This window comes from Lagenorhynchus albirostris, chromosome 2, assembly GCF_949774975.1.
Source record: "Lagenorhynchus albirostris chromosome 2, mLagAlb1.1, whole genome shotgun sequence".
Taxonomy (NCBI): Eukaryota; Metazoa; Chordata; class Mammalia; order Artiodactyla; family Delphinidae; genus Lagenorhynchus; species Lagenorhynchus albirostris.
Window position 1 is genome coordinate 167,422,563 of NC_083096.1, and position 19,638 is coordinate 167,442,200.

The following is a 19,638-nucleotide window of genomic DNA, read 5'->3' on the forward strand; positions in this document are numbered from 1 at the left end:
CAGTCCAGGCAGAACTCAGCTTGGTCCCGCAAATGTACAAATGCCCCATGGAGTGGTGGGGCCAGGACCCCAGAGACCAGCCGGATCCTCGTCTGACCCTGTTTGGCCCAGTCCTCCAGGAGCTTTCTCCAAGCATCTTCTCCATGCGGGCACCTGGAGGGCAGGTGCAGGCCAGGGCCTGCTGCTGTGATCACCTAGGCCAAGGTGGGCTTCCCTGAGGGCCTCCCAGAGTAAGTACATGCAAACACCTGCCTTCTTGGCTTCCAGTGGGCGCAGATCTACGTGGACACCTCAGCAGCTTCCTGAGGGTGTACCGGAGGCCGTGCGTGGCCCTCGTGAACAAATCAGCATCAGCGTGAGAGTTTCCAGCCACCCCAGGTTGTGGTTCCCAAGCCCTGCGTGGTCCTGGCCGCTACTGTGATGGCTTTCAGTTTTCCCGAAATTTCTGAACTAAATCAAAGCAAACCCGCATTAAGCTGACACCTTGCTTCTATAAGAGTGTTGCTCTATTCATTTCTTTTCAAATTTCCTACAAAACTCTTTTGTAAATTTCCTTCTGTTAAAAAAGTTAGTGAGTTGAAGAAGGTGGGCAGCCGGAGTTCGAGTCCCGCCTGGGCCAGTTCAGAGCCGGATGACCTAGGCCCAGTCCCTCCCTCCCTGACTCCCCACATGTCAGGTGCAGGGGTCCCGTCGGCCTCACCCGCTCCAACGCCGAGGGCCAGGACCTTGAGAATTGGCCTTTTCTCTCTCAACACTGTCTCTCTCTCTCTCTCCTCTCACAGCCACATACAAGCCGGAATTCCCCGGAAAGCAGTCCTTTCTCTACAATGGGGACAAGAAATGGATCCCAGTGTTGTAGTCACCTCATCCGAGCTCAAGGAGACCCCCCCGGCCACCAGCTGTCACCCCAGGCACCCCGGACGGTCATTCAGAGAGCGCCCATCTCGTGTGTGACGGCTGATGACTTGGGACGTCCTTGCCCCCTGCCTGGTGTTACAGCTGGCCTGCCGTGCTTGTCCTTGTCCTGAGCTGCCCCCTGGAGCGTGGACCCCCACCCCACGGACCCCCCTGGATTCCTGAGCAGACAGAGCCCCCCGGGTTACTTGGCCACGTGCCCTCCGGCCTGGCTCGGCCCGCCTGCCCTCAGCCCTCAGAGCTCGTGCAGCTCAGGATCCAGGAGGTGGTGGCCGATGGCAGATGCCCCGTCTGGAAGCCTGCTGCTGAGCCAGGGCTCGGGGCCACAGGGTGGGCAGCGCAAGGCCGCGGCCCCGGCACACTCCCATGCTCTGGCCTTGACCTCCAGACTCCTCCCAGAGTTCCAGGAGCCGGGAAGGCCCACAGGCACTGTGACAGGGACCTGAAGGGGTTGCCTTGCCCTCGCCCCCAGCTCAGCTTCGTGTCTCGCCCTAGGAAGAGCATGGCAGCGTCACCATGGTCACGTGAGCTCATCACCCACTTTCAGGAGAGGGCTCCACATCCATTTGTTGGCTCCGCGCACAAAGGGCAGATGTGGGCAGGACCCTCTGGGGCCAGAGCCCTGGGCACAGCGGTTCTGAGGGGCGCCTGCAGGTTCTTACTTTTGCCCGGCCTTTCCCCTCCCTGGCCTGGTCTCCGTCCCTCCCACCTCATGCTTAAGTCCAATATGATCTTTAATGGATCCTTTCTGGCCTGCCAAGTTGGTCCCCCTCAGCAAGAGGATGAGATTCTCAAAGAACCAAGAGGAACTGCAGTTAACCACACATCCCCTCCTTCCCCAGCTACCCACGTGTCTTGGGCTTTTGTAAGTGGAAGCCTCTTGCGCCGCCTCCCTCCCCTCCGCGTGTCCCTCCCTTGCCCTTGGCTTTCTCCTTTGACTTTCCTCTGTGACTGTTAGTCCAGAACTGGCCGCTGACTGCCTCTCCCTTCAGGGAGGGGCGGGTGAGGGAGAGGGAGGGAGAAGGATGGCACAACGGGTCCAGTTAAACAGAGTTCTCATTTCTCACAAAAGCTGGCCTTGTTGTGAACCTCATATTCCCGCAAGTGCCCCACTGCTTTGGGATGAGCGTGAGGCAGCCTGGAGCATGGCGCCAAGAGCGACCAAGGTCTGGACCTAAAGGTGGACACCTTGTGCTGAGTCTGCTCAGGCCCTTAGCTTCTCCTAGAGGTCAAGAGTCGGATCCGAATTTGGAGGTTCAAGGTCAAGCACTTCCACGGTTGGGTGGGCAAGGCAAGGGAGCAAAACAGGTGAGGCAAGAGGAGGTCCAGGAGCTGAGGAGGCTGCCCATCTAAAGGCCAGCTACCTATTGCCAGATCTGCAGATTTTTCAAAAGAACCTGGGAAATTTTAAAATGTGAAACTTCTTGATTGGAGATGTTAACAACCATATTTCAATAAAAACTTTTTGTTCGGGCTAAAGGAAACTCTTCTGCTAACCATCAATTGTCCACTTCGGCGCTAGAAATTCTGGAAGACCCCTTTAAGGCTGACACTTGAAGCTGCACCTTTCTTTGAACCCAGACTCTTGACAATAGGGCCAGACCTGAAGGCCTTGGCTTTTAGGTCCCTCTGACCCTAGGAGACCTTAGCAGGCCACTGGGCTGGAAGCAGCCGGCCCTGGGATCACTGCAGGCAGAGGCTGGCGGGACTGCATAGAAAACAAGACATGCCGCTCCTCCCTGGGGCAGCTGGGCTGAGCACCAGCAGGTGGGGTCTGTCTCTATAGAAACCCCTCCAAGTGGGGTCAGGAAAGTGGAGAGTCTGGGAAGAGGATGGCCGGGCTGCTCTTGGCCAGCCGGAATCGGGGTATTCCATAGAAGACACGGCTGGAGCTGAGGCCTTGAGCTCAGAGGGTCTGTCTGGGTTGTACCCAGCCTCTCTGAAGATGTCATAGGCTGCTCACAGCCCTGTCCAGCCCTGTGGTTCTCAAGCCCCATCTGTATGGTAGGATCAGTGGGGGAGCTGTTATAGAGACTGCCCAGGCCCGACCCTCGAAGTTCTGATCTGAGGTAGGGTCTGGGCAGTGGTATCTTTATTAACATTCTTGGTGTGATTGCAAAGTGTCTAGTTAGGGTTAGGATGTACTGATAGTATTTTCCTAAATTCAATGTGCATACAAATCACTTGGAGATCTTATTAAAAGATCTCGGATGGGGCCCGAGAGTCTACGTATTTTTTCTTTTTTTTTTTAAATTGAGATATAATTGAAATAGAACATTGTATTGGTTTTAGGTGTGTTTCTAACAAGCTCCCAGGTGATGCTGATGCTGCTGGCCCATGGACCACACTTAGAGCAGCAAAGGTCTAGTAAACACACCTGATTGTGGAGCTCTTCATCTGGCTCTCCGTGTGTTCATCCAACTGCCTGTCAACCTATTTAGCCTTCCCTCCCTCCCTCCTTCTTTCTCCTCATTATTTGTTCATTCCCTCACTCCTGCGTTCCTCATCCATCCTTTTCTCCCCTCACTCACTCGCTGTCTACCGTGCAAAGCTACCTGCAGGCAGAGGATGGCAATTCCTCCAGCCACGAGCTGCGTTTGTAGTGACCCCCGTTTGGAAAGGACTTACCTTCACTCCTTTCACCTTTCCACTCTTTGAAGAAGGACAACCCCGGCATGGCTGCTGTCGGGCTCAGGAGCTGCCCTTTGCTCCCCGACCTTCTTTGAGGGCAGGACAGAATTTCCTCAAGCCTTTCAGAGCTCTCTTTGCTTGAGGTCCAAATGGCCTTCCTAGCCATAGACGGCCTCATCTGTTGTCTGCTCGTGTGGAGGGGAGAGAAGCGGGCCCCGGCATTTTGGCTGGAGGCCGTGGGTGGAGGTGGATGTGGAGCTGCAGGCCCCACCCCTGAGCTCGGCAGCAGGCTTTGCACTGGCCCCCATAGTTCCCTGTGTGCATTAGTCAGCCAGACACTGGCAGGTTGCAAAGGCAGCAAGGCCTATGGAACGACGGCCATAGAGCAGTGGTTCTCGACCTTGAGTGCACATGGTAACCACCTGGGGGGCTTGAAAAGCACTGAGGCCTGAAATTCTGACTTAATTGCTGCAGGGTGTGGTCTGGGCAGTGGGGATGAAAGCTGCCTAGGTGATTCCCACGTGCAGTCAAGGTTGAGAAGATCGCCTTCCTGCTTCTGGAGGCTCTGGAAGGAAACGAACAGACGCGGAACACCTCTGCGTACCTGGCCGCGTGCTGGTACTCTGCATACGCTCTGCCATTTCACCCTCATGCGGCACCCAGGGGGACGTAGCAGCGAGGCCCAGAGTGGGCAGAGCAGCTCTGGGTGCTCCATGGGGTCGCTCCAGCAGTGCCGGGCAAGCTGTATTGGAGTCAGAGACCACAGGAAACATCAGTAATACTGACCCTCACGTCAAAGTTTTGATATGTTATCATGTTTTTTGGGCCTTAATTTCAAAAAGCATCGCATTGGACTGTGACTTAACTTGGTTACTGAGCTCTTTGGCTCCTCTTAATTTTGTGCCTGAGGCTAGGGCCTCTCTTGCCTGACCTGAGTCCTGGCCACAGGGCCTTGAGAATTCGGACTCTAGACCTCCTGTCAGAGCCGGAAGGCCCTTGGAGACATCCACGGTCTTCATACTTCTTTTTTTTAAGTTTAGTTCAGACAAAAGTTAATACGAGAAATCTTAGTGTGTAAACGAAGGAAAGCAGAGCTGCTATGACTGAGTCTGGGGAGGATGCCTAAGGGCTGCCTGCTGTCTCCTCCCCCACATTGTAGGGGCCTTTGAGACCCACCAGTGAACTGTGGGGCTCCAAAGATGATAGCTACCCGATGACCCATTTTACAGCCAAAGAAGCTGAGGACTAGAGCTGGTGGGGTGCTGGTAAGCCAGAAGGGCCGAGGGAGGAAGGAAGCTCTGACTTGCCATTTGTTCTCTAGGGAAAATAAGGCCTTGACTTGTAGCATTTGTCAATTCCTGCGGTGTAAACACTCCCTCCAACATACCGACGGGACGTCACTGACCTCAGAGTCGGGGAGAGACGGCTGGATCGCGTCTGTGAGTGGGTAGGAGCCAGCAACAGGAAAAGTGAGTTGGTCGAGAGCATGGGGGCAGAACTGGCAGGAGAGTGTGGTCACACGGCTCCCGGCCCTGGGCTCTGCCCACTGCCCCAGCTGTGAGGTCCTTGGCAAGGGCATCCTGGGACTTCTTCCCCTCCAGAGTCAGTGATCCCGACGTCATAACGTTCAGCCTGTGGGACCACGCAGGACAGGCCACACAGGACAGGCCACACAGGACAGGCTGCACAGGACGGGCCACACAGGATGGGCCGCACAGGACGGGCCACACAGCATGGGCCACACAGGACGGGCCGCACAGGACGGGCCACACAGGACGGGCCACACAGGACGGGCCGCACAGGACAGGCCACACAGGACAGGCCGGGCATCAGGACTCCGCCGCCTTCCATGGCGGCACCTCTGCTTCACCAGGGCCCAGCACTTACCAGCACCCTTCAAGTTCGAGGCAAACCACTTACAGGATAGAGAAGGAGAGAGGCCTTGTTTACTTTCACCCTCTCCTTCTGGAAGACTTTCACAAAAGGAACTAGTGTAGCATTTGAAGTAATACATACGTAGAATTTTATTACTAAATACCATACGAGTATACAAAATGCGTAACTGAATAACAGCTAAAAAAAAATCCAAGAAATGTGAAATACACATTTTTTGAAATGATAAAAACATATCCATGAAAAATATAAAATGTTGCATATATATACAATATATACTTATATATATATAAAACATAAATGAAAATTGTAAATAAGAAATGTATACAGTAGTGAGCAGGCATGGCGGTCGTTTTACATCGAGGCCACTTCGTTCCAGTCGGCCGGCTCTGACTGCTGTCTGGTGTTGAGGAAGTACATCTATGAGGAGAGTATATCCACTACAGTGTCTTTCAAAAGTCATTTGCACTAGAAATCAAGTGTTTTCAAGTTAACAACTGACCAAAGGGTGAGGACTCATTGGTCTGAAGTTGATGGAAGAGTCAAGAACGGGAAGAGTGAAGTCAGCTTGGGGAGACAGGGCCCACTTCCCCCATCCGAACAGCAGCCCGCAGGAGAGGGGCTGTAGAGAAGGTCTTCCGAGGAGGAAATAGCCTGCTGGGCTTGTTAACCAACATGACACTGTCTCTGGCTGGGCAGGCCCTGGCCGGAAGTTCAGAGAATAGATTCAAGCACGAGATGAGGGTTCGGATCAGGACACCTCCCAGGTCCCTTCCTGGCCTTGACGTCTGTGGGTCTGTGACTTGAGGGCCTCTTCCCTCAGGGAAGGCATTCAAGTAACAGCACTGAGGCATGCGGAGAGGTTGTGTGTGGCGCAGGGCCACTTCCCAGCTGGCTCCTCGCCTGGGGTCCACTTCAAGAGGTCTGAGGCTGTGGGTGCCCAGGGCTCACAGCTCCTTAAGGATGATCTGAATCTTGCCGTCAAGCTCCCCCATGTCCAGCAGGAAGGCGACGTGGTTGCTGTAATGCTGAATGATGTTGTTGTCCATGTTGACCAAGATTCTGGAAGAGAAGAGAAGGTGTGTGTAGAATGGGCTGGGCCCCTTGTTTACAGGGCCTCTGAGTAAAGGGGGACAGTAATGGCTGCTACCTATCGGGCGCCCCCAGCACTTCAGGCACCTCTTGGACTTTCTCTCTGACCCTCATAACAACCCACAAGGTGGGCACTCACTGTCCCACTTTACAGGGAAGGACACAATTCCCAGTGGCCGAGCCCAACTCAAACCCAGGCCTGCTGGCAGCCACGACCACCTACTGCACCAGATTGCCTCTCCTCACACACACGAGCGTGGACACAACCAGCACAGTGCGCCTTAGTCACCAGGCCAGACTGAGCACTCGGACGCGGAGTGAGTTCAAGTGCAGGAGGCATGGCGGGTGGACCCGTGAGGTTTGGGTTCAGCAGGAGGCTGCGATGTGGCACTCAGATGTGCCCGCCTGACCCACAAGCAGGTGCCACGCAAGGCCCCCTCGGTTTCACCCCAGGAAGCTGAAATCTCAGGGATGGCATCGTGGACCTGAGGGGCTTGGCTCTCTCCCCCCACAGTCTTCAGGCAAGGACCTAGGCCAACCTGAGAGGGACAGAGCCTCTGTGGGTGTGGCCCTCTGCAGAGGGTCAAAGCCATAGTGTAGCCAAGGGCAGCCCTCTAGGAGCTGCCTCCCCAGTGAAGGACCCACCGGGCTGTGACCTGACCTGAGCACAGCAGCTTCCTCTTTGTAATGGGGCAGGTGTTTTCCTCCATCCACCCCTCCATCCACTTCACCAGCATCTGCTGAGGTCTTTCCATGTTCAAGACCTTGCTCCAAACAAAAACAAGGGCCACATAGAGATCCTAGGCACCGCCCTCCAGGAGTTTTGAATCTACTAGGGCCCCGGGAGAATGGATCCTTATAACCGTATTAGCCCAGTTCACAGACGGGGCGGCTGAGCAAAGTCATTTGCCTGGGATCACACAGTTAAGAGATGGCAGAACTGGAATTTGAATGTGGACTTTTGTCTCTTTCCACTGCATCATTTTTTTAGAAAGACAACAACAAAACCCAAAACCCTGTAATTATAAGTTAGGGAGTGGCATATAAAAGGAAGGGAAAATCCAGGGCTGGGGGAGAGTTCAAGATAAGGCAAGATTATTTAAGTGGGACGGAAGGGAGGGCGGTGAGAATCCCAGGCTACTACTCCTGGCAGGTAGCCAGCCGTCTGCTTTCCCCGGGGACCCCAGGAGAGGCAGTGGCTTTGTCCCCCCACCCCGAATCCCCCAGACCAGGAGGTGTGATGGAGACAGCAGTAGGCTGAGGCCTGCGGCCCATGTCCAGTCGTCTCTGCAGTGGCACCAAGCAGCCGCTGCTTTCTGGAAGGAGGTCTGGGCTCAGGCTCCGAGGCCTGGGTGCTGACTGCCAGCATCTAATTATAAGATCCTGCTTCCCTGGGTCCTGTGTGCAGTGCCTTCATTTCACAGAGGGATCTTTGTCTGGGAGCTGCCGGCTGGGAACAGACCAGAGGAGACCAGGGCTGGGGCAGAGGGGTGGGCGCTTTGTCGGTGATGGTGCTTTTGTTCGTCTCCTACAGTGGCATTTACTGAGTGCGCTACGTGCACTAACTTGAAGGCCTACTCTCAGGCAGGGCCTCCCAGAAGGCCCAGAGCGCATGCCCGCGCACAGGGGATCCCACACAGGCCCACAGACCCTCTCCTCTCAGAGGTCAATGACAACCGGGCCCTAGAGGCAGGGGCTTGTCAGGAGCCGCTGTCCCAGAATGGGGGCCTCCTGTCACTTGCCAGCTTCTGGCTGTCTTCTGTCCTAGTTCGCATAGAACCCCTGGCCAGCCGCCAGCAAAAACAATGTATTTGTTAATCTTTCAAGCACACTCAGTGGTGCTTGTAAAGCTGATTGTATCTACCTTTGTCCAGAGGACTTTCTGGAGGGTTCTGTGAAAATAAACGAAGCCAGTGATTACAGTTTCCTGTTCCTCAGATGAGGGAAGCAGCAGATGAGCCTGCCTCTGCTCTCCCAACAGGTTTTTTGGGGGATTCTTCTCATTTAGGCATCGCAGACAATCCTAGGCCTGAGGTTTCATAGCTGGGGTGTGTATGGGGTGTGGGTGCTTCTGAAGGGCCGCTGCGTGATGCCCTGGGCTATAGAGCTGGGCAAATATAAATCTGCTGGCCTGGCCACAGCCTTTATTTGCACATTGCTTAGCGGTTAAGGGAACAAGCAGGAGGCAAGATAAAACAGTGGGTGCGTGCATGGGCTTTAGACAGGCCATGCTTGCTCCTGCCATTACTACCTTTGTAACCCTGGGACTATCCCGAACCCCAGTTTCCTCATCTGTAGAAATAATCATACCAAATTCAAATGGTCAACGAGATGATGCTTGGGAGTTCCTTAACCCAGCGCATGGCATGTAGGAAGTGCTCCACAAATGGAAGTTATTATAATTATAGTTGAAATATCTGGCTGGGGCTTAAGGGAAAGACTTGCAGCTCCGCCAGTGGGGCTATGGGGCATCTGTACGCAATCATACACAAGGCATTTCCCAGCCCCTCAGCGCAGCCTGAGGTGGGAACTGTACGAGAGGACGGCAGTGGCAGGTGGGGTGGCAGCCAGGGGGTGTGGACATTGGCACCAAAGGGGAAGTGGGGCTGGGCTTGTCTGGGCAAAGCAGAGCCTGCCCTCCGCTATGAGGTGGATTCCGCTCCACAGAGCATGTGAGCTCCAGTTCCCAGTTTGAAACCGAAACTTGGAAGGAAAAAAATACACAAAGAACCCTAGACATTCATACAACCAAAACCAAACGATTCTTTCCCAGGGGCTGCAGGGCTGCACACCTTCCCCCCACCGCCGGCCCTTCTATGGGAGGCTGGGTGGGAGCCAAAAAGGGGAGGGAAGGAGGCCTGTCTGTGAGGAAGGAGGTGGCCCCTGGGCCTGACTGGATGGCCCTCAGCTTGAGTACAAAACATGCGTCAGTTTGCAGTCCCCTGAAAGAAGAGCCACAGACAGTAGCCCCAGGGCAAAGCCTGAGCACCTTCCAGGAAGAGCCGCGGGACTTAGTCTCAGTCAGTCCGAGCTGTTCGGGGGCGGGGAGGGGCTGGGCGTGTTTCCCAGGGCCCTAGTCCAGGGTCCTCTAGGCAGGTAATGGCAGTCACGATTCCTCACTGCACAGGGGCCCCCATGCTGGGCTGGTGAAGCGACCTAGGCAGCAAGGGCTGCAGAGGCCCGGCTCACTGGCTCTGACAGGGGGGGTGGAAGCCTGGGAGGGCCGTCACCACGTGGCCCTCCAACTCCACCCCCCCATGCCACCCCTGCCAAGGAGAGATCTCCTGGGCAGAAAGCAGAGGCTACTGTGGTCCTTAGCACTAATCCTCTGGAGCCCATGGCAGGTGGCAGTCACTGCCCAGCCCCCTGGAAGGTAAAGCTTTACTCCTTCCTGCCTTATCCAGACTTGAAGATGGAGGAGGCCTGTGGAGCATCCCTGGCTGGGCTCCCTCAAAATGACGTCCAGGGGGCTTCCCTGGTTCCCTGGTGGCGCAATGGTTGAGAGTCTGCCTGCTAATGCAGGGGACACGGGTTCGAGCCCTGGTCTGGGAGGACCCCACATGCTGCAGAGCAAATGGGCCCATGAGCCACAACTACTGAGCCTGCGCATCTGGAGCCTGTGCTCCGCAACAAGGGAGGCCGCGATAGTGAGAGGCCCGCGCACCGCAATGAAGAGTGGCCCCCGCTCACCGCAACTAGAGAAAACCCTTGCACAGGAATGAAGACCCAACACAGCCAAAAATAAATTAAAAAAAAAAAATGACATCCAATCACAGTTCCCTTCCCAGACTCATCGCCAGCCATTTCTTCCTCGGACCCTCTGATTCAGCCGGTAGCAACTTTGCTGGGCCCTTCTGCTTCTGTGTCTTTCCTCCACTGCTCCTGCCCCTCTGAACATTGCTTATCACCTCTGAGCCTCAACTTCCCTATCTGTAAAATGTGTGTAATGGTATCTACCTCACGGTATGGGTTAAATGAGGGTTTAACCCATGAGGGTTAAATGAGATAATGAGATAAGCTTAGCCTAGTATGTGGCACGTAGTAGGTGGTTAAGTGAAGATAGTCGTCACCCTCATCATTACCATTATAGTCAAATGACTTGGTTACCCTGGTTATTCCTGACATGTGGCCCTGTGCTTCCCTCTCCCCCTGAGTAGGTGGCGTATGAAGACCCTTGCATCCGGCTCCCACTCCTTTCCTTCCCAACAGTGATCAGTGTCTGGTCTCTGCAGGTGGCCTTGGCCTGATAGGGCGCTCTCCACCCCAACTCCACATCGCCTCTACCTCTCCACAAAGCCAAGTACAAACACAGCTCAGCTCCGAGCAGCAGGCCTCTGCCAGGCAGGGCGAACCTGCTGGGAGCTCCCTGAGCCAACGTTTTAGAGGGAAAGGGGCAGGGTGGGGGTGTGAGGAGGGAGAGCTGTGCTGGGCACTTACCCCCGCTTGCATTTCTTGTAGACTTTGTAAATGTTCTCCTCAGGGAACCCATACTTCTCAGAGATCTGGAAGAGAATGACAGGAGATTCACCATCTGTGGCCCAAACTGGGTTTATACCAGTCTTTTCTATCATGACTTTTAATTTCCTGATTATAAAATATATACCCATATTGTAGAAAAATACAGTGAAGAAAATTATAACTCATCCATAATCCTGTATCCCAGAGATAAACACTAATAACATCTGAGTGTATTCCTTCCTGTCTTTTGGCCATGTACACGGGTATTTTTATATCCCACGTAGATAGTTTTACTTATCATTGTATGTTATAAGCCTTCCCATATCACAACAAACTCTTGACCAACAGCATGTTTGGTGGTCGTAAACTATTCCAAAGGTCATCTGCCATTTCCCTCAATCCTTGCCTATCATCAGACTGGATTGTTCCAGTGCTGGGAGCTCCCCACTCACCAGCTAGCTGACCAGCTGTGCAAACCACTCGTGGAGATGGAAATGGTGCCTAGCTCATAGGGTTGTTGACAGAATTAAATGAATTGGTCTATGTAAAACACTTAGGACGGTTCCTGGTATGTACTAAATAAATGTCAGTGCTCAAATAAATGGTCATTATTACTTCAGAAGTGGTGCGACAGGGATGCTCCTGTCCTGCTGTGGGGGGAGGGGTGGATAACCCAAACACTTTCTCTTTCTAGCAGGAATTATTTACCCCATCTGATGGGTGAGGGTGCTGAACTTGAAGAAGATAAGGTATGCACACAAGGCCTAGCCTAGAACCCAGATTTCCCGCCCCCATCACATCCCAGAACATTGGAGCTTAGTCTACAAGTGAGCAAATTGCAGCTCAGAGGCCTCAGCAACCTGGCTGAGCTCACACAGAGTCAGCCCATTTCTCCCCAGACCTCCTGAAGTCTCCCGTGGGGCGGACAGAACTGGTCTGGTTCCAGTTCCACCACCTGGGGTTGCAGAACTCTGAACAAGTCACCTTACTTCATGGAGCCTCAGTTTCCTCATGTGTAAAATGGGCGCCATGATGGGATGTACACACAGGTGGTTCTGCACAGGAATTGAGACGCTTACGTCAAGGGCCCGGCCCAGCGCCATCCCTGGGGAAAGCTTGGTCAAATGCCGCTGGTTAGTACTACTGGCTGCCTTGGAGCTGCAGGGAGCGGCAAGCAACAAGCTTCAGGCTGAGGTTGTCCTCTCTGGGCCTTTCAGGAAGAGGAGCCGATTCAGCTCCTCAACCGGTCTCTGCCTTGACAGAGATCTCTCCAGGCAAGAAAAGTTCTTAGACTACTTATCTTAATGGCAGGCAATGTGGCTAGAGGCTATCAGGAAGATCTCAAGTCAGTCTAAGCAAGAACTTAGGAGCTTCCTAACTATATGTTGTACAAAGACAACTGCATTGTATGGCTGTCCCCAAAGCGATGAGCTCTCCACCCCTGAAGTATGCAAGTCAAGAGTGGGCGCCCACTTGGAAGAGCCACTGAGGAGAGAGCTGGGGCACCAGATGGGAGCTGACCCTTTAAGGTACTGTCCAACCCAAAGATTCTGAGTCTATGTTCTAGTGACATTAATGGCCTTTTGCGAGCCCAACTTCCTGGGGCTGGTGCCAAGCAGGGCTGATGCTATGTGAAGAGAACAGGATAACACAGCCGAGTGGAGAGAGCTTGGGCTGGAACCTCAGCTCTGTCACTTCTAGTTACCTTGGCAAGTCACCTGACCTAATAGCACCCACTTTTCAGGGCTGTTAAAGAGAATATGGTGAGCTAGCGAATGCAGCACGCCTGACAAGATGGCTGACACGTAGTGGGGCTTCAATAAAAGATAGCTATGTTATCACTTGATTCATTTTCCCTTCCCCAACCTGACATCTTAGAACCAGCTGGCTTTTCTGTGTGGTTCGACCTTGAAACACAGCTGGCCCTGGCGGAGGCTGTGTTTGCTCAGTTTTTAGCTGAACCACAAAGCTGCCGTGGATTTTGTTCGGGGCTGTTTCACCTGCTCTCTGGCGGTTTGGGGGGTTGGGGAAGGTCTCCTTGCCCAGACACCACCTTCAGCCGCCCCAGCCAGCGCCCCCCGTCCAACCACAAGCTGGAGGAATGAGGCCCTCTGGGAAAGAAAAAAGGGTATCTCTGGGGCCTGGCCTTTTGGGGTTTCATTCCCATTAAAATAGAAACAGGTTTGCAAAGCCAACAAAAAGCTCTGGCCTGTCAGACAGCAGCCATCAGATTAAGGAGGATTTATGGTGTGTGCGACTCCCAGGGTGGAGCCCGGGTTCTGGCTGGGAGATAACATCTCAGAGGCACACCTCCACCAGCCGGGCCCCACAGGCGCCCTCAGATGGGTGGGACGGATGGGCCACCAGAAAGCCAGGGTTCCAGCATATTCCTTCCCAGAGTCTTCCTGTGGGAAATCGGAACTATATGGCGAAGAGTCGGGGGAGATGGGAGTGCAGAGAGGGCCACGGCCAGGGTCCACAAGGCCTCTTACCGCACTCCTCAGGCCCTTCAGGTCCGGGGTCTTCAACATGAGGGCATCAAACACCTCCTCAGTCTCTCTCCGCACGTACAACAGCACTGAGAAGCAAAGGGGTGGCTTTTAGTGGTGCAAGGGAACATCTGGGGGTGGGAGAATCTTAAAAAATATTATTTGTAACCTAAGATTGATTTCTGCAAAAAGAGCAAATCCTTGCTGAGGGTGTGTACCCAGCTGGGAAACACCCCACCTGGCTCTGCGGGTCCCACACACTTGCTCAGACTTTGCTGATTTTGGTGGGTTTGAATCCCTGCTCTGCCACCTGCCAACTCTGTGACCCTGAAGAAGTTCTTTTAATATCATTGAGCCTCATTTTTTCCAGATGGAAAATGGAGACAGCTCCGCCCACTATTTCACAGAGTTGCTGTGGGCAGCATTGATAGAACACCAAGTGGGGTGCAAGGCTCAGTTCCAGGCTGCTGGAAGCTTCTGATCCTGCTTGCTGGTTGGTTTCTTCCTGATGGTCAGCTAGAGCACCCCTCTCTCAGGAAGTCACAGACTTACTGTGTCAAAGACAGAAAGCCAGGTATTGAAAACCCACCCCACTCCTACCCCCATTAGAGAAAGTGGGGAGGACCTGCCCAACGTCATGAGCCTGTTGCCTTACCAGCTGCCCCAGGATGCCCACGTTCAAACAAGGTCAGAGGCAGAAGCCCCCCAGCTCCGTGGCTGTCCCTCCAAGCACCCTGGATGCCCTCCTTACCCGCTCCACCCCTCACTCAAATCCTGGCCCAGACCCAAACTCCAGGGAGTAAAGCAGCCCTTCGTGCTCTCCCCACTGGGGTGGGCGCTGCCCTGGCTGCCTGGACCAGAATCAGTTTGAGGCTTTGGGGAGGCCTCATGGAGGGCTGGGGCTGGGATCAGAGGACAGACGGGGTGGGAGTGAGGCTACCTCTCTGTAGATCATCTTCCTTGGCCTGTTTGGAGGGCAGAGGCTCAAACTCCTCGGCGAAGGGTGAGCAGGTACGCTTCAGAGGCAGCCTGAGGGGATGGCAGGGAGAGACCTGTGAGGAACCCAGAGTCTGAGGGGCCCCAGAGGTGAAGAAGACCCTATGAGGGTGGGCACAAAGCAGTGGGACAGAGGTTACAGGAGCAGGTTCTGGAGTTGGACTGCATGGGTTTGAATCCCAGCCCTGCCCCTCACTAGCAGGGTGACAGCCCCTCAGTGTCCCCATCTATAGCAGGGTGCTGCATAAAGTTGTGAGGTTGAAGGAGATAATGCACACTGCTTTTAGAACAGTGTGTGACACATGGCAGGCCCTCCATAAATATGGACTATTGTTTCATCATCAATAGTATTCTTTTTTGAAAGAATCAAGTTGGACGTGAGTCAGTGGGAGGAGGGAGGCTTGTGGATTTTAGAGTGAGTCAGACTTAGTTTCCAGCCTGCCTCTGCTTCCTAAAAGCTGTGTGACCTTGGACAAGTCATTTCACTTCCTCTGAGCCTCAGTTTCCTCATCTATAAAGTAGAGCAATAACCCCTGCTTGCCTGACTCACTGGGGCTGTTGTGAGGTAATAAGTGACATAATTTGGTGTGAAAGAACCTTATGAAAAGTACTTCTTGTTTATAAGGAGGAGACCTATATCAACAATACACGATCTTCATAAAGTACTTTCCCATTTACAAAGATTCTGTTACATGCTGCTTCTCATATCTGCCTCATTCTCATGAGGCCATTTTCCTCCTTTGACAGATTTCTAGCTGAGGCTTGAAGAGGTGAAGGGACTGTGGCTGACAGAGGGAGGGACGTGGAGGTCCATCCTGGGCTGAAGGGCCAAGGGGCCCTGGCCACCCCCTTGGCCTCCTGGAGGCTGGTGGGTGTGGGGGGAGGGGACACGGGGTTGATTCCCCTAAGTCCTCCCACACAGCTCCCCTCCCTACTCTCCGAATCTGTACCACCATCTCAGAGGCTTTCTCTTTCCCATTTTACAAGCAGGTGTCTCGCCAAAGATTCTCCAACTTTTCAAATAAAACAAACCCATAAAAACTCAGGCAATTTCAGTAAGAAAGGAGCATGAGTCTAGCTTGGGGGTTGGGGGCAGAGTCTCAAGGCTGTTTCCTCCGGGCCCAGCCTCTGGCTTGGGGGACAGCAAAGGGAAGGGCAGGCTGGGAGCTTACGAGCAGTAAAGGGGGGACAGGCAGGGAGATGAGGCCCTTGGCTGCTTCTCTCCTTACCTGTTGGAGGTGCCGTGTCCTGCTGAGGGCACTGCCTGCAATGAAGAGAAAGACATTTTCCATCACATACAGGAAGATGAGAGTAGCCCTCAGCTGCGGAGGCTTTCTGGGATGAACAATCTTTGTGGGGAGATACGGGGGAATGCAGTTTCAATGGCTTTCTAGCTCATTCTGCTCAGATGTGTCCCCTCAAGTGAGCTGAGACCTTGAGTTGAAAGGAAGTACCAAGCCCCAGTTGGATGAGTCAGGACTCAGTGAACACATGAGGTGCTAAGGAAAGGGTGGCAGAATCAGTGAGTCCCATCTGAGCCCCAACAGGCCCAGAAGGGCTGGAACTGCAGACTGTCCTGCAGCTGGTAACTAGGTAGTTGGAGCTGAGGCAAAAGAAGTGGAGGGGGAAGAGGCGGTCTTTCTGAACCCTCATGTGTGCCTGGCACTGTACTACCTGGTGCAGCCATCACCAGCCCCGTGAGGTAGGACACCCAGACCCCGAGACGGCAGGGTCGCTGGGGGACCACCATGGGGGCAGAACTGTGGCTCAGAACCGGGCTCTCTGCCTTCCCGCACCCCTGGTGCCCTCTCTCAGGCTCACAGGCACAAGCACTGGCGCCCCACATCTTCCTCCCACAGGGAGCTTTGAGCCCAAGTGGTCATCTCCCTACTTGAGGCCTCTGGTTGGGGAGAGAGTGTGGGTTAATGCAGCCTCCCGGGCTGTGGAGGCCTCAGAACAACTTCAGGGCAGCGAAGGGGGTGCGGCAGACACAGAGAAGGCTTTGAATGTGAGCCAGGGCTGACCTCAGGACTGGCTGCTCTTTCAGCACCATAATCTATCTTATTGTTTGAAGTCACTGCACTGAACACATCCGTACACCGAGGGCCATTTCTGCAAACATTCCCACCTAAACGGTGGGAGCTCAGTGGAAGGCAACAGTCAGATTGTTTAATATGGAAGCAAACTCACAGACAGGCTCTGGGGTCTTGATTCTGCCACTGACTTGTTGAGTGACCTTGCCTGGAAAATGGGAATAACAGTCTCTACCTCAAAGGATGGCTGGGCTGGGCTGCCCAGGTGAGGTGAGGGGGAAATGCAGCAAAAGGCTGGGCCCAGCACCGCGGGCCGGTCAAGGTGCTTGGTAAACGGCTCCCTGTGTTGAGAGGTGGTGTAACTCATGGTAACGGGCACTGTTTCTGAAGCCAGGTTGCCTGGGTCCCAATCCTGGCTCTGCCACGTCCTATGTAATTTTGGTCTCAAAGCCTCAATTTCCATGCCATGAATCCAGGGAGAATCGTATTATCAACACAGGGAGGCAGTGAGGGCTAAAGGAGATAATGCATGGAAAGCACTTAGAGCAGCGCCTGGAGTAAAGTGAGCGCTCACAGGTGTTGCTGTGACGATTATTATCCACCCCGCTTTGATGCGGCTACAGTCTAACTTGGGACCCTGATATTAGAAACCTGCCCTGTGTGTGCTCCAGGAGTGAACATTTCAATGGGTATGAGGTCCACTTCTTTATTAACATTCTTCTCTTCAGTAGAAAAGGTCACTGAAGTTATATGGCCATATATACATTTTTTTAGTTCCCTGGGATTCAATAAAGATACTTTGATGATATCAGGACCTATCAACATCTAAACTGGCCTGTAATGGCTGAGTAGCAGGTTGCTCCCTGCTGGTCTGTGCTAAGACAGCCCCACCCAGGGACCACAACCCTCTCTCAGCCCAAGACCCTCACCCCTCCAGGTCGCTGCAGGCCAGAGAAGTGCACGTTGGGGATGAACAGCACTGGCGGGGTCTCCAGGTCTGCCTCAGGCCGCAGGTAGGTGGTCTCATTGCCCCTGAAGCCGGATAGCAGGGAGCCCTTGATGCCTGATGGGAAAAGGAAGGCATTGTGCCGTGAAGTCCCTCCATTTACGCCTCCGACCACTGCCCTCTAGTCTCCTATACCCTTAACCCCAACCCTGCCCCGTTGTGACCCATGCCCACTGACCACTGTTGCTGGAGTCGGGGCACTTGACCTTCCTCCGGAACTGCTTCCGCTCATCATCCCGCATCTTCCTTTCCGCTCCCTGTGGGGGATAAGGGAAAGGTGGTCACCAATGGTTTTGGGAGGGGCTGGCTGCTTTGCCTCTTAAATGTGGGCCAGCCCTCTGGTGTTGCTTTCTCCCAGAGTGAGACCAGGAGATGGGAAGGTACCAGCACTCGGCCCAGCCCAGTGCAGCCCAGCCCTGAGGTCAGGTAGACCATGAGAGACAGAGAAATAGAAAGACGGAGAAAGAAGAAATTGAGAGAGACAGAGAGGTGTGGGGAGAGAGGAACAGAGAGAGAAACAGAAAAGAGAAAGGGACTCGGAGAGAGATAAGAAGAATGAGAAATGTGAAAAAGACAGACACAGAGAAAAAGAAACCTGAAGAACTATTTACAGAGATCTAGAAAGAGGTCTTCAGAAAGAGGAAGGGATGAGAGACAGAAATGCAGAGAGCAGAGGAAAATATACATAGAGAAACCAAGACAGACGAATGACAAGCACACAGGAGAGACATTCAGAGAGCAAGAAACAGAGACAGACACGCCCAGAATGGCTGGGGAGGATGCACAGGTGGGGGCTGGCCCTTCTCCCTCCCAGGGCCCAGCAGAGGGTCCACCGCAGCCACCTTGTCACAGAAGATCTTGATCTGGCAGACAGCTCGGTGTACCAGGCGCTCAGTGCCCGAGCCACAGTCGTAGGTGTCGACCTGCAGGTTCAGGGGGACACCCTTCACCCCCTTCTGCGAGGAGAAGTCTGTGCTGAGACAGTTGACGCCGATAAACACCTGGGGACAGAGGAGGGAGCTAAACAGCTGACCCGGGTCACCAGGCCACCCTGTATAATCATGGAGCCTACTGTGTGCCTGGCGGTCACCCTTAACTTCACAACGCCCCTGGAAGGCAAACATCACCACCTCTCTTTTACAGACGGGGAAACAGATGCTCAGAGAGGGGTGGCAGCTGCCCCAAGGCGACGCAGGGAATGTATGGGGAGCCGGAGCCGGAGCCGGAGCCTGGGCTCAGGTCTTCATCAGTGGACAGTGCAGCTTCCACTAGACTGCCAAGGGCAGCCCAAAGGATCAAGGCCCTGGGACGGAGACGAAGGGTCCTTTAGGAGCTTAAAATCCAGAGCCCATTTTTTGCAACTCAGAGCAAGGAGGTAGAGAACGGCCAAATCTCCCTCCCCGCCAGCTCCAGAAGACCGCTTTCCTGCTGGCCCTGGGCCACAGCGAGTGAGACACCACCCCTGTGCACGGCAACCACCAGCTGTAGCCATAGCTGAACCAGGCACCCCCATTGTACAGCTGAGGAAACGGAGGCTCTGAGCACGGACGTGACTTGTTAACGTGTCCACAGGGAGTTGGGCAGGGCGGCATGGTGGAATGAGCCTGGACATCGGGCCACTTAGACCTCTGCCACTCAAGCCATGTGGCTTTGGATAAGTCCTTTAATCTCACGGGCCTCAGTTTCTTTATCTGCAAAATGGGGACAATTAAACCTACCTCTTGTGGCTGTGAGGCTGGAAGAACACCTAGGGGGCTTGGATATTTTGTAACTGTTGTTGTAAGGGGGACAGTTGGAGTCTCAACCCGAAGCCTATGTGCAGCTGATGGCAGTCTGGGGTCAGCCTTAGTTGGGCACCACTTGGCAAGCTCACCTAGTGATTGCCTACTGCTGACTCCTCCGTGGGACCCTAGGCCAGACCCCACTCCAGGCTGGCCCCTGTTCCTTGGGGCATTTCCCTTGGAAATGACCCTGACTTGCACAAGTAGGGGTGGGGTGTGGTACCTGAGCAGACCCCCTTCCTTCCCTGGCTGGGGGGGCCAGGCCCACAGATGCATGCCAGACATACCTCCCCCTCAGCCAGCTCAGCCCTAATGCAGCCCCCACCCAGCTCACGCCTGAGAAA

The 19,638-nt window shown here is 54.1% G+C and overlaps 2 protein-coding genes across 2 annotated transcripts in view; one reads left to right on the top strand and one right to left on the bottom strand.

The window, feature by feature from the left end:
- The window catches only part of STPG1 (sperm tail PG-rich repeat containing 1), a 51,335-nt gene extending 50,347 nt beyond the window's left edge, over nucleotides 1-988 (top strand). Inside the window, exon 9 of the mRNA XM_060141088.1 lies at nucleotides 783-988. Within this exon, the coding sequence (XP_059997071.1) occupies nucleotides 783-859 (77 nt within the window). The 3' untranslated portion in view covers nucleotides 860-988. The remainder of the gene's footprint in view (nucleotides 1-782) is intronic.
- Nucleotides 989-5,586: 4,598 nt separating this feature from the next.
- GRHL3 (grainyhead like transcription factor 3) overlaps nucleotides 5,587-19,638 on the bottom strand; it is a 35,468-nt gene continuing 21,416 nt past the window's right edge. Inside the window, exons 9-16 of the mRNA XM_060141090.1 lie at nucleotides 18,356-18,514; nucleotides 17,692-17,770; nucleotides 17,437-17,570; nucleotides 15,704-15,738; nucleotides 14,419-14,507; nucleotides 13,482-13,567; nucleotides 10,969-11,033; nucleotides 5,587-6,501 (exon numbers count right to left, since the gene is read on the bottom strand). Coding sequence (XP_059997073.1) covers nucleotides 6,387-6,501; nucleotides 10,969-11,033; nucleotides 13,482-13,567; nucleotides 14,419-14,507; nucleotides 15,704-15,738; nucleotides 17,437-17,570; nucleotides 17,692-17,770; nucleotides 18,356-18,514 — 762 coding nt within the window. The 3' untranslated portion in view covers nucleotides 5,587-6,386. The remainder of the gene's footprint in view (nucleotides 6,502-10,968; nucleotides 11,034-13,481; nucleotides 13,568-14,418; nucleotides 14,508-15,703; nucleotides 15,739-17,436; nucleotides 17,571-17,691; nucleotides 17,771-18,355; nucleotides 18,515-19,638) is intronic.